Genomic DNA, 13,645 nt, shown 5'->3' with positions numbered 1-13,645 from the left:
CGAGCTGCGAGCCTCGCACCTCACTCCCTGCCCTTGCGCCAGCGCTAGACGAGCTGCAAACCTCGTGCCAGCGTGAGAAGAGCTGCTCATAGACCCATTTGCGGGGCGCACATGCTCAGAGCCCCATTCATGCATGCATAGCCACATTTGCACATGTGTGCATAAAGGTGCCTGTCCCTCCCTTTCCCATAGGAGCAACCCAGAAAGACCCTTTCTAGACCCCTGATCTAGAAGTGCAAACACACAACCTTTCACGAACACTCGATTTGTCAGCACTCAGTAGATACCAGGGGCGTAAATCTTTTTTAAAAATGGGGGGGGAAATTCACCCCTTTCCCCCCCAGGATTGACCATCCTTTTCACTCCTTCAACTGCCCATATAATCCAATCGCTGTAGCACTTGCACGTGGGCCGTGGTGCATGTGATGTCCCTTCAACGCGGGCACCCATGCAAGGGTTGTCAATAATTGATTGTAATTACTCCACAACTATTTTTATTGGGTGTTATTATAGATTGTGATACTAAAGAAACTAATTTGATGTTGAACTTGATAACAGCTGCAAGGTTATTGGTAGGGCAATATTGGAAGAAGGATAGTTTGCCTACTATAGAAGAATGGACGTTTAAAGTGTCAAATTTAGCAGAAATGGCTAAGATTTCTGCTTATCAGAAGGATCATTCACAAGAAAGATACATTTCGGTCTGGAGAAGATGGATAGATTATATTCAGAATAAAAATGGGACCAAAAAGTTCCATTTAGCTTATGGGTAAATTTTAGATTGTTATTATTATTAATAGTTTATTATAGTGGAATTTTTATTAGTTTTAATTATATGGTATTATTATTATTTTTAGTATTAGTATTGTTTAATAACTTGGATATTAATTTGTTTTTATTATTATGTTCACTTTTATTTGTTTGTATTTACGTTAAAGGGGAGTTAAAGTGCATTATGAACTTGGTTATTTATATAGTTGGTTAATGTTAGTTAGATTATGATTATTATATTTGTAACCCTGTGTTCGGCTTTGGGAAGTGGGGGAGGGAGAGGGTTTTTTTTTTGAGTGGGTTGGTGTTGGGGATTATATTGTAATTTTTACAAAACGTTTTAATTAAAAAAAATAATTGATTGTAATTAAGTTGCTCAACCCAATCAATTATTAATTATGTCAAAGAAGAGGAAATGGAATGATGACTACGTGTGCTTTGGTTTCACTTCTACAGGAAAGGAGGATTTTCAAAAACCCCAGAGCATGTTTTGTAATGCTGTTTTTTCCAACGGGGATCTGAAGCCATCTAAGCTGAAGAGCACTTCAACAACAAGCATTGTGGAGCAGAGGTTTCTGGACATGATACTGGGTCACTGAAAATTAAGAGAGCACATTTCGATTCTGGAAGAACCCTTCCAAAGTTAGGTTTCTTTTCTGTTGACAAACCACTACCCTTAGTTTCATACCAAGTGACATATAAAGTAGCCAAGTCCAAGAAGACACATACAGTTGCGCAAAACCATGTGGCAAAAATTATTCTGGGCCAAAAAGCAGGGAAGAACCTTGGATTAGTGCCACTGTCAAACAATGTCATTCACAGCCAAATTGGCGATTTGAATGAAGATATTTTGGATCAAGTTATCTCAGATATAAGATCCAGCCCCCTGAAGATATCTCTTCAGTTGGACGAGTCAACTGATGTGTCCAACTGCGGTCAACTCATTGCCTTGGTAAGGTATGTTAATGACAGAACTGTAAAGGAAGATTTCCTGTTTTGTGAAGAAATGAACACAACCATGAAAGGGAAAGATGTAGTTCAGATTGTGAAGGTCTTCTTTGTGAAACATGATTTAGACATCCAAATAATTGATTCTGTGTGCACTGACGGTGCCCCTGCGATGCTAGGGAATAAATCTGGCTTTTCTGCATTGATGAAAGGGGAGATTCCGTACTTGCAAGTTACCCACTGTTTCCTTCATTGTCACGCGTTGGCATCAAAAACATTGCCTCTAAATTTGAAAAAAGTACTTGACACTGCGTAAATATCATCAACTGGATTAGAGGTTATGCTCTAAACCATCGGATCTTTAAATCATTTTGTGAAGAACTGGGAAATGAATGCAGAGTTTTGATTTTTCACATAGACATCTGCTGGCTCTCATGAGGAAGAGCTTTAACCTGCTTCTTTGAACTGTTGGAAGAAATCAAAGTTTTGCTGGAGGAATGTGACTATCATCTGCTCAGCTTTCAAGAATCAAGAATTCATCCAAATGCTGGCATGCTTGGCAGACATTTTCAGTTGTATGAATGATCTGAGTGTTTCTCTTCAAGGGAAACATAAACATATTGACATGTTGCAAAAAGTTGAATGCTTTCAAAGAAAAGCTTGTTCTTCGGCATCGATGGGTGGAGAGAGGTAATTTTTCAAATTTTCCATCCCCTGAAAATATGGTTAATGATCATGGATCTCCAACTTCAATTGTGCATGAAGAAATCGTGGCTCATTTGGAAATGCTGTCAAAATCGTTTCATGGATATTTTGCTGCTGGAGACCTGAAGATTTCTGAAGGATGGATTGTGAATCCATATTCCTACAATTTGGAGAAAATGTCAGATCATGATGAGCTAAAGGAAGATCTTGATTTGTGGACAAGTCAGGATTTTAAAATGAAATTTGAAAGCAACACTTTGGAGGACTATTGGTGTTCAGCAATAGATAGATTTCTAAGACTTTGTGAAAAGGCACTGGGTGTCCTTATCCCATTTTGTTGACATATGTATCTGAGGCAAGATTCAGTTCTCTTTTGTCAATCAAGACAAAATCGACAAATTGCCTGAACCACAAGCAGACCTGTGGATTGCCATCAGCAACAAAGTGCCACATTTTGACAAAATCATAAAGCAGGAGCAAAAAAGTCATTAAATTCAAATTGACTGTTTGCATGTATTTGAATTTTTATAACTTTTTCTTATTTTTTATCTTCACGTCATTCAACGTTTAAGTAAGTTTGTTACTCAAATTGAATGTGTATTCACTTTCATCATCTTCAAACTAGGTGTCAGAATCCATTTATATCCCATTCATAAAACTCTATATGTTTTTAAAATCTTATCCCTCCCCCTGGATTCTGCAATTTCTCCAAGGAGGAGAAGAGAGGATGTGTATTCAGCCTGCCAGGAGGCTGTCTTCAAAGAACCTTTGAAGGGGAAGAACCTTTGAACTGAGAACAACAAAGGAAGGGGGGGGGAAGAGATCTGGTTTGCATCTCAGATTAGAATCTCTAAAGGGAGGGAGCAATTATGAAGACATAAGAGTTCCCTCTTTCCCATGGAAGGATTTGACACCTAAATTTAAACTGATCCAGGACAAACCAGATGGCTTGGAGGGAGGGGTTTCGACCCGTGGTCTCTTTAAAAAAGCACCAAACTGTAACAGTTCAGATCCTGTCTAGTATTCCCATTACCAATCATGTTTCAGTAAAAACTCCTTTTGGACAATTTCTGTTTCAAGAGTTTGTTCTTTCCTGGGATGTGGATTGGGGGTCTCTTGCAGCTCCCAGCCGCCCGGTGCGCGCGCACCTCTTCCAACGGGCAGTGGTGCGCGCGCACCTCTCCAAATGGAGAGTGGCACCGCCCGTTTGGAGAGGTGCACGCGCACCTCCCCGAATGGGCGGAGGTGCGCGCGCACCTCCCCAAACCTTTGGAGAGGTGCGCGCGTACCTCCGCGCGAATGGGCAGCGGTGCCGCTCTTTCAGGAAGCCCGCCGCGGCCCGTCTGTGAAGCTGCCGAAAGCGGCAGCTTAGCAGACGGGCCGCGGCAGCTTCCGCAAAGAGCGGCGCCCCTGCCCATTCCGAGAGGTGCGCGCGCACCTCTCCGAACGACCGGAGGTGCGCGCGTACCTCCGCGCGAATGGGCAGCGGTGCCGCTCTTTCAGGAAGCCCGCCGCGGCCCGTCTGTGAAGCTGCCGAAAGCGGCAGCTTAGCAGACGGGCCGCGGCAGCTTCCGCAAAGAGCGGCGCCCCTGCCCATTCCGAGGTGCGCGTGCACCTCTCCGAACGACCGGAGTTGCGCACGCACCTCCCCAAACCTTTGGGGAGGTGCGCGCGTACCTCCGCGCGAATGGGCAGCGGTGCCGCTCTTTGCGGAAGCTGCCGAAAGCCCGTCTGCTAAGCTGCCGCTTTCGGCAGCTTCACAGACGGGCCGCGGCGGGCTTCCTGAAAGAGCGGCACCGCTGCCCATTCGCGCGGAGGTACGCGCGCACCTCCGGTCGTTCGGAGAGGTGCGCGCGCACCTCTCGGAATGGGCAGGGGCGCCGCTCTTTGCGGAAGCTGCCGTGGCCCGTCTGCAAAGCTGCCGCTTTCGGCAGCTTCACAGACGGGCCGCGGCGGGCTTCCTGAAAGAGCGGCACCGCTGCCCATTCGCGCGGAGGTACGCGCGCACCTCCGGTCGTTCGGAGAGGTGCGCGCGCACCTCTCGGAATGGGCAGGGGCGCCGCTCTTTGAGGAAGCTGCCACGGCCCGTCTGCAAAGCTGCCGAAAGCGGCAGCTTTGCAGACGGGCCGTCGCCATCGGGCAACCGGGAACCGGTTCCATCTCATTTTTTAAAAAATGGCAGCCGCGTGTGTCCGCGCATGCGCAAAAAACCTTTTTGCGCATGCGCGTGCATGGACACACGCACGCGGCTCCCTCTTTTTTTAATTTGTGATGGAACCGGTTCCCAGTGGCTCTTTTTCTTTTTTAGGTTGCCGACCCCTGCACTAGGTATTACTTTTATAAGGGGTGTGAGAATATATCAGAAGCATTCTAGGAATGTGGGGTATAGAAAAGGTTGAGAATCGCTGCTCTAGGTGTAACTTATAGGAGAAAGCTCAGTATAGTATTACTCCAAATACTTTATTGCTTGGTAGACCTTCAGGGCTTTATATGGTAGTTACCGTTTTGCTGGTGTAGGAGTGAGCTCCAGTGAGTGAAGAATTTTTCTAAGATTTTAAGATCTTTGGACAGGAGGCTATCAGCCATCTCCATGTGTTTTTCTTGTACTGCTATTGCCAAATCATCACCGCATCCAAATTTGTGTTTCCTTGTCCCGGCATATCTGATATTGTAAGTTGAATAGTGTTGGTGCCATTACAGAGCCTTAACAGAGGCCATTGTTTAATCTTCTTACTTACGTTATCCCCCATTATTATCTGAAAGGAACTATCACTAAGCATATTATTAATTAGCAGACAGAAATTTTGCAGGAGATAATATGGCAGAGTTTGTATAACAACTTGTCCTTCCAAACTGTGTTGTATGCCACAGTTAAGTCTATGAGCATGGCTGTGGTTTTGAAGCCTCATTGAAACCTGCTTCAATATAGCCTGCTAGGCTTAGCACCCAGTCTATATAGCTCCAGTCTTGTCAGAAGCTGGCTTATTCCAAGGGCAGATGTTCCTCTATTATGGAACCTATTCTGTTTATAATTAATCTTTCCAGGAATTTGTAGCAGGGCGATTGAACGGTAGCTTTCAACTCTGTCTTGTGATTTGCTAGGTTTTAGAAGTGATATTATTTTAGTTTTGGATTTCTGGTAGGAGGCAGCCATTGGAAACTGTGTCTGAGAGGAATTTACCAATCCAATTCTGCATGCACCTTCTGAAGTTTATCAGGAATTCTGGATGAATGCCATGTTTTACCACATTCCAGAGTACCAATGACAATGTCAATTTCCTTTATAGAGAAGGGACAAGAGAACTTAGAAAGCATTCAACCTGACCACCAAAAAGCTGAAAGCACTTTCTTGATGATAGTGGAATGTTCTTTCACCTTTGGAGCTTTGGAGAGAGATACAATGAGAAACTATTCGGTCAGGAGTTACATTGGATGTTTGTGTGGGTTGTCTAACTCTACCCAGTTTCCTTAAAAGACTCCAAGCTTTCCTGCTGGATTTGTTGAAATTTAGTGATTCTGTATATTGTTTCCACTTCTTACATTGAGCTGCATCCAAGCTGTATAAGAGATCATCGGCAATCTCCAGATCACTGCTCTGTAGGAATATCTGGTAACGTCCTTCAGTCTCTGTTCCAACCTGGGATGTACTCTCTTCTAAATCTTTGAAGTATATGTCTTTTGCCAAAACGATTATTGCCTTCACAAATCTGTGATATAGGGCTGACCAACTGGTGGAATCCACTGTATAGTATTATCAAGATTTGAAGGCACAGGAATCTGTAAGGAAATATTTCTCAGACAATGACTCAATAGGTCACAGGTCTAGTTTCAATTAACAATAACACTGAAGCACAGGATACACTGTGATAATGCATGACTAATAATAACATAGGTTGGATTTAAAATAGCTAAGTCTGGCAATTATTAGGTATTTATTCTGACAGTAAAAGAATGCTATTTCCAGTAAGTTGGTTTAATTCAAAACAAATGTATAACAGAGCATAGTCATTTCTTTAGTTTGCTATGGTTGGAGACACTAATGCATACCTCTTTATTACCAGTTACAAGCAAATTGTTTAAATTCATATTTCTGGTTGCTCACAAAACAAGTACTACTGCACATGAGAAACTAGTAAGCATTTATCAATTAACTAGTCATTTTACCTCAGATTGCACCACCAGTAAGTTTTGCTCTCAAAGTGAAGCTTAAGTTCCTGCTTTGCATTACTTCCATTCCATTTTCAGATTCTTCTGGGTTTTTGTTATCTACAGTTGTGATGTCTGAGTTTAGCAATTATAGTTATCACAGCTCATAATTTGCCTCTAAGACAGTTGCGCCCCTATCTGGACCGAGATGCCCTACGTACGGTCACTCACGCACTCGTTACCTCCCATATAGATTACTGCAATGCTCTCTACATGGGGCTGCCCTTGAAGACCACCTGGAGGCTTCAGCTGGTGCAGAATGCGGCCGCGCGGGTAGTGATGGGAGTATCCCGATACTCCCATATTACACCCCTCCTGCATGAGCTGCATTGGTTACCGGTTGTCCTCCGGGTGAGATTTAAGGTGCCGGTACTTACCTTTAAAGCCCTACATGGCTTAGGCCCGGGATATTTGCAGGACCGTCTGCTGCCGGGAACGATCTCCCATCGCTCAGTACGCTCACACAGAGAGGGCCTCCTCAGGGTGCTGTCGGCTAGACAATGTCGGCTGGTGACCCCCAGGGGGAGGGCCTTCTCTGTGGGAGAGCCAGCCCTATGGAACCAACTTCCCCTTGAGCTCCGGATGGCCCCGGCTCTCCGGTCCTTTCGCCGCGGCCTTAAAACACTTCTTTTCCATCAGGCTGACCTGGACTTACGACAGGGTTTTTAAAATGTTTAATTTTTAACTTTAATTGTAATTTATTTTATTGGGGCTGTTAATTTAATTCTTTTTAACTTTTGTATCGTTGTATTTTATTGTTGTTAGCTGCCCTGAGTCCTTCAGGAGATAGGGCGGCATATAAGTCCCAAAAATAAATAAATAAATAAATCCAAATCAAAGACCAAATTCAGCTCATGTTTTCAATTCTAATTGTACACAAAGAATGATTTGCACTAATCATAGTTTTCCCAATTTAGAGGTTATACCTAAAACTGTAGAAATCAGAACCAGGAAATAAAAGGGACATTAGGATTCATGGGTTCAAGCTGTAGCTCCAAATACAAGTCACATGACTTATCAGTACAGTTATTTGTTTCATTTTATATTACATTTATATAAAGTCAATTTCTATTCTGAATGCACTACAGATAATCCCTGAGTTACAAGCGTTCACTTAACAGTCGTTCGAAGTTATGCGATAAGTGTCCACTAATGCTTATGAGGAAGTCCTGAAATTACAAATATTGTAGCACCACGGCAGTCATTCGCCCTTACGAGCGACCGTTGAGGCTCTGCAACATTTACCCTGGTTATTCCATTCCTCCCCACCCCTGCCCTGGGCCTCCTAGGCACCAGGCCTTCGGTGCATTTGTAGAAAATGGAGGCCTAAAGTAATGCAAGATCACATGAGATCAAAGAAGCGAGATCTCACACTACTGATCTTGCGTGATCTCATGGTACTTTAGGCCTCTGTTCTCTGCAACAAAGAACAGAACCAAAGTCAGGGGACGCTTCCACGTGCATCTGGAGGGTGGATTGGGATGCCAGAGGCCATTTCCAGGCCGCTGCCGCCAAGATCTGAAGCCAGGGGATGCTTCTGCAGGCCTCTGGTGGCCTGATCTGGGCACTGGAGGCCTTTTCCAGGCCACTGCCAGAGGGCCACGAAAGCATTCCCTGGCCTCAGATCTGGGTGGCAGTGGCCTGGAGAAGGCCTCCGGTGCCCAGATCGGGGCATTGGAGAGTGGCGGATGCATCCACCGGCCTCAGTTCTGGGTGGCAGCAGGAACTGTGGCAGAGAGGAGACGGATCTTTTCAAGGTGAGTCTGGCGTGACAGGAAGAGAATGGGAAATATGAGGTATCTTAGTGGTTTGGGGCCTGTTCCATCACTAGGTCCTCCATGGCCTTTCCCACCTGAGATACCTCATGTTCACTTAACGAGCCATGTGCAATGAGCAAGGAAGTGATCTTGTTCAAGGTATGAGATTCACTCTGAGTTTTCAAGTTACAGGTGGACTGGGCAGGCTCCATTACACTTGTAACTCAAGGACTACCTGTACTGTCTCTAAAAAAGCTATACCACAGTGCCAGATTAATTATGTCACAAAACTACTTTTGCTGTTAGGGGCTGCATGTTGGGAAACAGGCCGCGCAAATGGCAGGCAAATGTGCAGAAGCTAGGTTGCACGCATGAATCTATCCCCACATTGCACTGCCACCACCGCTGCTGCAGCAGGTCCATGCAATTAGAAAGGTTGGGGACCACTGTATTAGAGCTGGGCTTTTCAACCTTTTCACCGATTGTACCACTTTTGGGATATGGCAGTATTCAAGTACCACCTAGCAAGATGTCAAAAACTTGATGACCAAAAAAAAACCCTGTTCAAAAGTTGCAATTGCACTGAAATGACTTTTGACCATTTTTCACACTTATGACCATTGCAGCATGCCCAGGGTCATGTGATTTATATTTGGATGCTTGGCAACTGATTCATATTTATGATGGTCACAGTGTCCCAGGGTCATGTGATCCCCTTTTTGCAACCTTTTGATAAGCAAAGTCAATGGCAGGGCTGCTGGTGGCCAAGTGCTAAGGCGGGACCTCCTTCCCTCCCTCCCTCCCTCCTTTCCTGCCTCCCTCTCTCCATATATTCATCAAACAAGGAAAAGCCTCCAGAGACAGAAAAGACAAGCCATTGAGAGAACTAGCTTAAAATGGTGCATTCGCCTTTAAGAATTAGCTACTGGCTAGAAAGGAAAGTTAAGGAGCGCAGCCAGCACTTAAGGAAGGAAAAAAAATGTAGTAAGTACAGCTGCCGGCTAAGGCAGCCTTCCCCAAATGGCTCCATTTGTAAGTAAAGGAATGCTACAGACAAAATCCATTCAGGAGAAAAATAATTCAAAATCCCTTGCAGTAAAACTTACAGCTAACAATAGCAGAGCAATAGAAGCTAACATGAGACATCAGCCATCAGCAAAATAGAAATTGCAAAACACTCTTTAAGAACACAAAGCCCACATTGCACAAATCCCAAACTTCAAAGTCACAAAAGAACATAAAATTCTTCCGCTCTCCATCTCCCTCCCTCCCTCCATGTCTTACCTCCAGCTGATGCTGCCTTTCTTCATTGCTACCTTTCTTCATTCCTCGTGGAGGGCAACCGCTCCCCCACTGCATTTCTTGCCTGTTTGTTGCTACCAGCAGAGGTGGCTGCCACAGAAGTTGTAGATCGGCTCATGGCCGGCCTGCTTGATCTCCTCCCCTCTCCCCCCCTCCTCCTTTCCCTCCCAAGGCTGTTTCTTTTTTCTGTCTCCTGCCCAAACTGCCTCTTTTTATAGCCTCTCCTGTCTCCGCCCCCCCTCCTCCTTTCTCATGAAGTGAGCCTGGGACCTTTCCCTCGCCCCAGCCACTCTGCAGCTCCGGAGGACTGTCTCACAGTAAATCCTTGCCAATGCTGGATCTTTCCCTCCCCCTCTAAACTTGGCTAGGCAGGGCTGCGTACCACCTGCCACTTGCTAAAGTACCACAGGTGGTATGCGTACCACCAGATGAAAAGCCCTGTATTAGAGGATATAAATAAAATAAATTAATTAAAGAATATAAACAGCAGTAATATCCAGACTCACCAATACATATGTCACCATCTAATAAATTGTCATCCTCAGAGGTCTGGAAATCCATGATAACACCGGTTCCATCTAGCAATTCTTCATCACTACTAGCACTAGTTATGCTGTTGTAACTATTTCTATAGTAACCTCTATGGAACAGTTGTTCAGACTCCATTTAGCTTCCTTTGTAAGCTAAAGAAAGAAGACACAAATAATTAGATGTGCACTTCTTTTTAAACAGGAAAAACAAAAAGGATTTTTGAAGTAATATACATGTTATAACTGGAATACCTCAATGAAGGTATTAACAGAGAGTGGGGGGTTCTTGATGCTCTTTTGAGCTTGGTTATTTTTCTGCAGATATTTCATTACCCAAAGTAGGTAACATCATCAGTGCTAGTCGTGTGCTAGTGCACTAGTACCGATGATATTACCTAGTCTGGGCAATGAAACATCTGATAAAACACAGCCACACTCAGAGGACCCCTCATAACCTCATAACCCCTCATAATACAAATATTCTCCTTTATTGTTAATAGAGAGTATTATTCATGCAGTAAAAAGGGACGCGGTGGCTCAGTGGGTTAGGATGCTGAGCTTGTCGATCAGAAGGTCAGCAATTTGGCGGGTCGAATCCCGAGTGCCGCGTAACAGAGTGAGTGCCTGTTACTCGTCCCAGCTTCTGCCAACCTAGCAGTTCGAAAGCACGTAAAAATGCAAGTAGAAATATAGGGACTACTACGGTGGGAAGGTAACAGCGTTCCATGCGCCTTTGACGTCTAGTCATGCCAGCCACATGACCACGGAGACGTCCTTGGACAAGCGCTGGCTCTTTGGCTTTGAAATGGAGATGAGCACCGACCCCTAGAGTCAGAAACGACTAGCACGCATGTGCGGGGGAACCTTTACCTTTTATTCATGCAGTAGCAGATGCTGACAATTAAAGGCAGATTTAAGATTTTTTATGAAATTTTGACTTTTGTATTTTGAATCCTTCTGGCACTAATGTATTATACTACAAAAACTACAAAATTTGAAAAATAATTTTCACTGCCAAAAACATTTTTGGAAATCTACAGAAATTATTAAATGTGCACTTATGAAAATACTACATTTCGAAAAATGATGACTGAAGGAAAGATTTCTTAATGGAAGGACAGAAAGAAGAAAAATATATGAACATATAAAATATATTGCATTTATAAAAGGTGTTTCTTTTGAGCAAGGGAAAAAGGGGGCACTGAATAAGTATAAGAGAGAAAAACAGAAAGTATAAAAATGTGATGAGAACAAATGTTACTGCTAATAATCTGAGGGTGTATTTTCTAGCTAATGGTGATTTGACTAATTCACAATTTCCTTATCAGAAAATCTGATAATTATAGCACCTGAGTTTCAATACAGGTAGTCCTTGACTTAACAATCATTTGTTTAGTGACCATCCAAAATTAAAATGGCACTGCAAAAAGTGACTTATGACCGCTTTTCACACTTACAAATGTTGCAACATCTCAATGGTTATGCAATCAAAATTCAGACACTTGACAACAGGCATATATTTCTGACAATTGTACTGTCCCAGGGTCATGTAACCACCATTTACAACCTCCCCAGTTGGCTAATGACAACAAAAGTCAACAGAGGAAGCCAGATTCACTTAACAACTGCATGATTCACTTAACTGCAGTGATTTGCTTAACACCTGTGGCAATAAAGATCATAAAATGGGGCACAACTCACTTAACAACTGTCTTGCTTAGCAAAAGAAATTTTGGGCTCCATTGTGGTCATGATTATCTATAGTTTACTGCACCATTGCCCTAATTCAGTAAAGCATTATAAACATAAGACATTCAATCTTCAGCAAGCAGGAACAGTTTTGTTTGCAACTTTATATCTCATTGGCTCAAGCAAGCTCTCATAACAGGAAATTGGTGAAATCTTTATGCTCAGAACATTGAAAATGGTTCCTGAATCTCAGCCAATATTAAATATTATTTATTTTTCAAAAATTGTGCCTTTTTAAAAATTTTAACACGCTATAGTGATGTATAATGCATAAAAGTGGAATTCATGCAATCTTGGAATCATATGCTGCTTTTACTGGATTTGTCTAGAAATAATTAATTTAAACATATACAGACTGCCACTGAATTTAATTCTATTTTGTAAATCATCGCATTAAAGTGCATTTTTTAAGAAACTGCTTTGAAACTGTATTATTGGAACTTTTATTTTCAGTTCTTTATTTAACAATATTCAACATAGAACATTCTCTTTTCCTAGCAGCCTCACACCGCAACAATATTTTCTTTGTATTATCTATAATGAAATCTTTGTCGAGTCATTTGCAAATAGAACAGAGTCCATGAGGGCAGTTGTACAGACAGCAGCATAATCCTAGAAACAATCATGGCTACCTGAATGAATCATAATCAAGTTTGGCTAGTCTAAAGAAAAGAAGAAATAGGGGAGACATGATAGCAGTATTCCAGTACCTAAGGGGCTGCCACAAGGCAGAGGGGGTCAATTTGTTCACCAGAGCAAAGAAACAATAGTTGGAAACTGATCGAAGAGAGAAGCAACCTGGAATTAAGGAGAAACTTCCTGACAGTGAGGACAACCAACCAGTGGAACAGTTTACCCCCAGAAATCGTGGGTGCTCCATCTCTGGAAATTTTCAAGAAGAGACTGGACAATCACCTGTCTGAGATGGTATAGGTTCTCCTACTTGAGCAGGGGGCTGGACTAGAAGACCTCTAAGGTCCCTTCCAGCTCTATTTCTATTATACCCTATTCACATTTCCACATTTAGAAGTACTTCTTTGAAAGTAACTCAGTAGCATTATATAGCCCAGCTAGCACATAACCAAGCACATTCAGTCTAATTTTTTCCCACCACAATGAACTATAATCTTTAAGAGTTACAAAACTAAGGCACCAGTGGTCACTATCTATGATACACAGATCCAGATTTGGATAGCAATTCCATGTACAGTGATAGAATCTCAATTGAATATTTACAATACCTTTCCTAACTCCAAAATCTTTTTAGATGATTGCCTGTTATTTATATATACCATAATTTATATAAATTTATATTTTATATACCATTCTCAAACCCAAATGGGTTGATTGAAAATATTGTGAGACAATCTGCATAAGCAAGAAACATTTTACCTTAAATAAGAGTATAAAAATGTATCAGTAAGGGCTTTAACCACAGTACTGTAAAAGTTGAATAACAAAGGATACAATATATGTCCTTGTTTCACACCTCAGGTTGGGATCTCCCTTGAAAGATGAACTTGCTGTATAAATACATGCCAGTAGCCAAGTGCCTGAATTTTGACTGCATGACCGGGGGATGTTGTGATGGTTGTAAGGGCAAGTACCAGTTGTAAGTCACTTTTTTCAGCACTGTCATAACTTTGAATAGTCCTTAAACAAATGGACATAAGTCGA

The 13,645-nt window shown here is 42.8% G+C and overlaps 1 protein-coding gene across 6 annotated transcripts in view; it reads right to left on the bottom strand.

The window, feature by feature from the left end:
- CLCN3 (chloride voltage-gated channel 3) overlaps nt 1-13,645 on the bottom strand; it is an 82,711-nt gene that overhangs the window by 55,599 nt on the left and 13,467 nt on the right. For all 6 annotated transcript variants that reach the window (XM_083367580.1, XM_083367586.1, XM_083367581.1 and 3 more), the window contains exon 2: nt 10,196-10,372. In XM_083367580.1, the coding sequence (XP_083223706.1) occupies nt 10,196-10,355 (160 nt within the window). In that variant the 5' untranslated portion in view covers nt 10,356-10,372. The remainder of the gene's footprint in view (nt 1-10,195; nt 10,373-13,645) is intronic.

The sequence above is a fragment of the Vipera ursinii genome (assembly GCF_947247035.1).
Source record: "Vipera ursinii genome assembly, chromosome: 7".
In the NCBI taxonomy this organism is placed as follows: domain Eukaryota; kingdom Metazoa; phylum Chordata; class Lepidosauria; order Squamata; family Viperidae; genus Vipera; species Vipera ursinii.
Note: the sequence above shows the minus strand (reverse complement) of the source record. Positions and strands in the feature narration are given on the sequence as shown.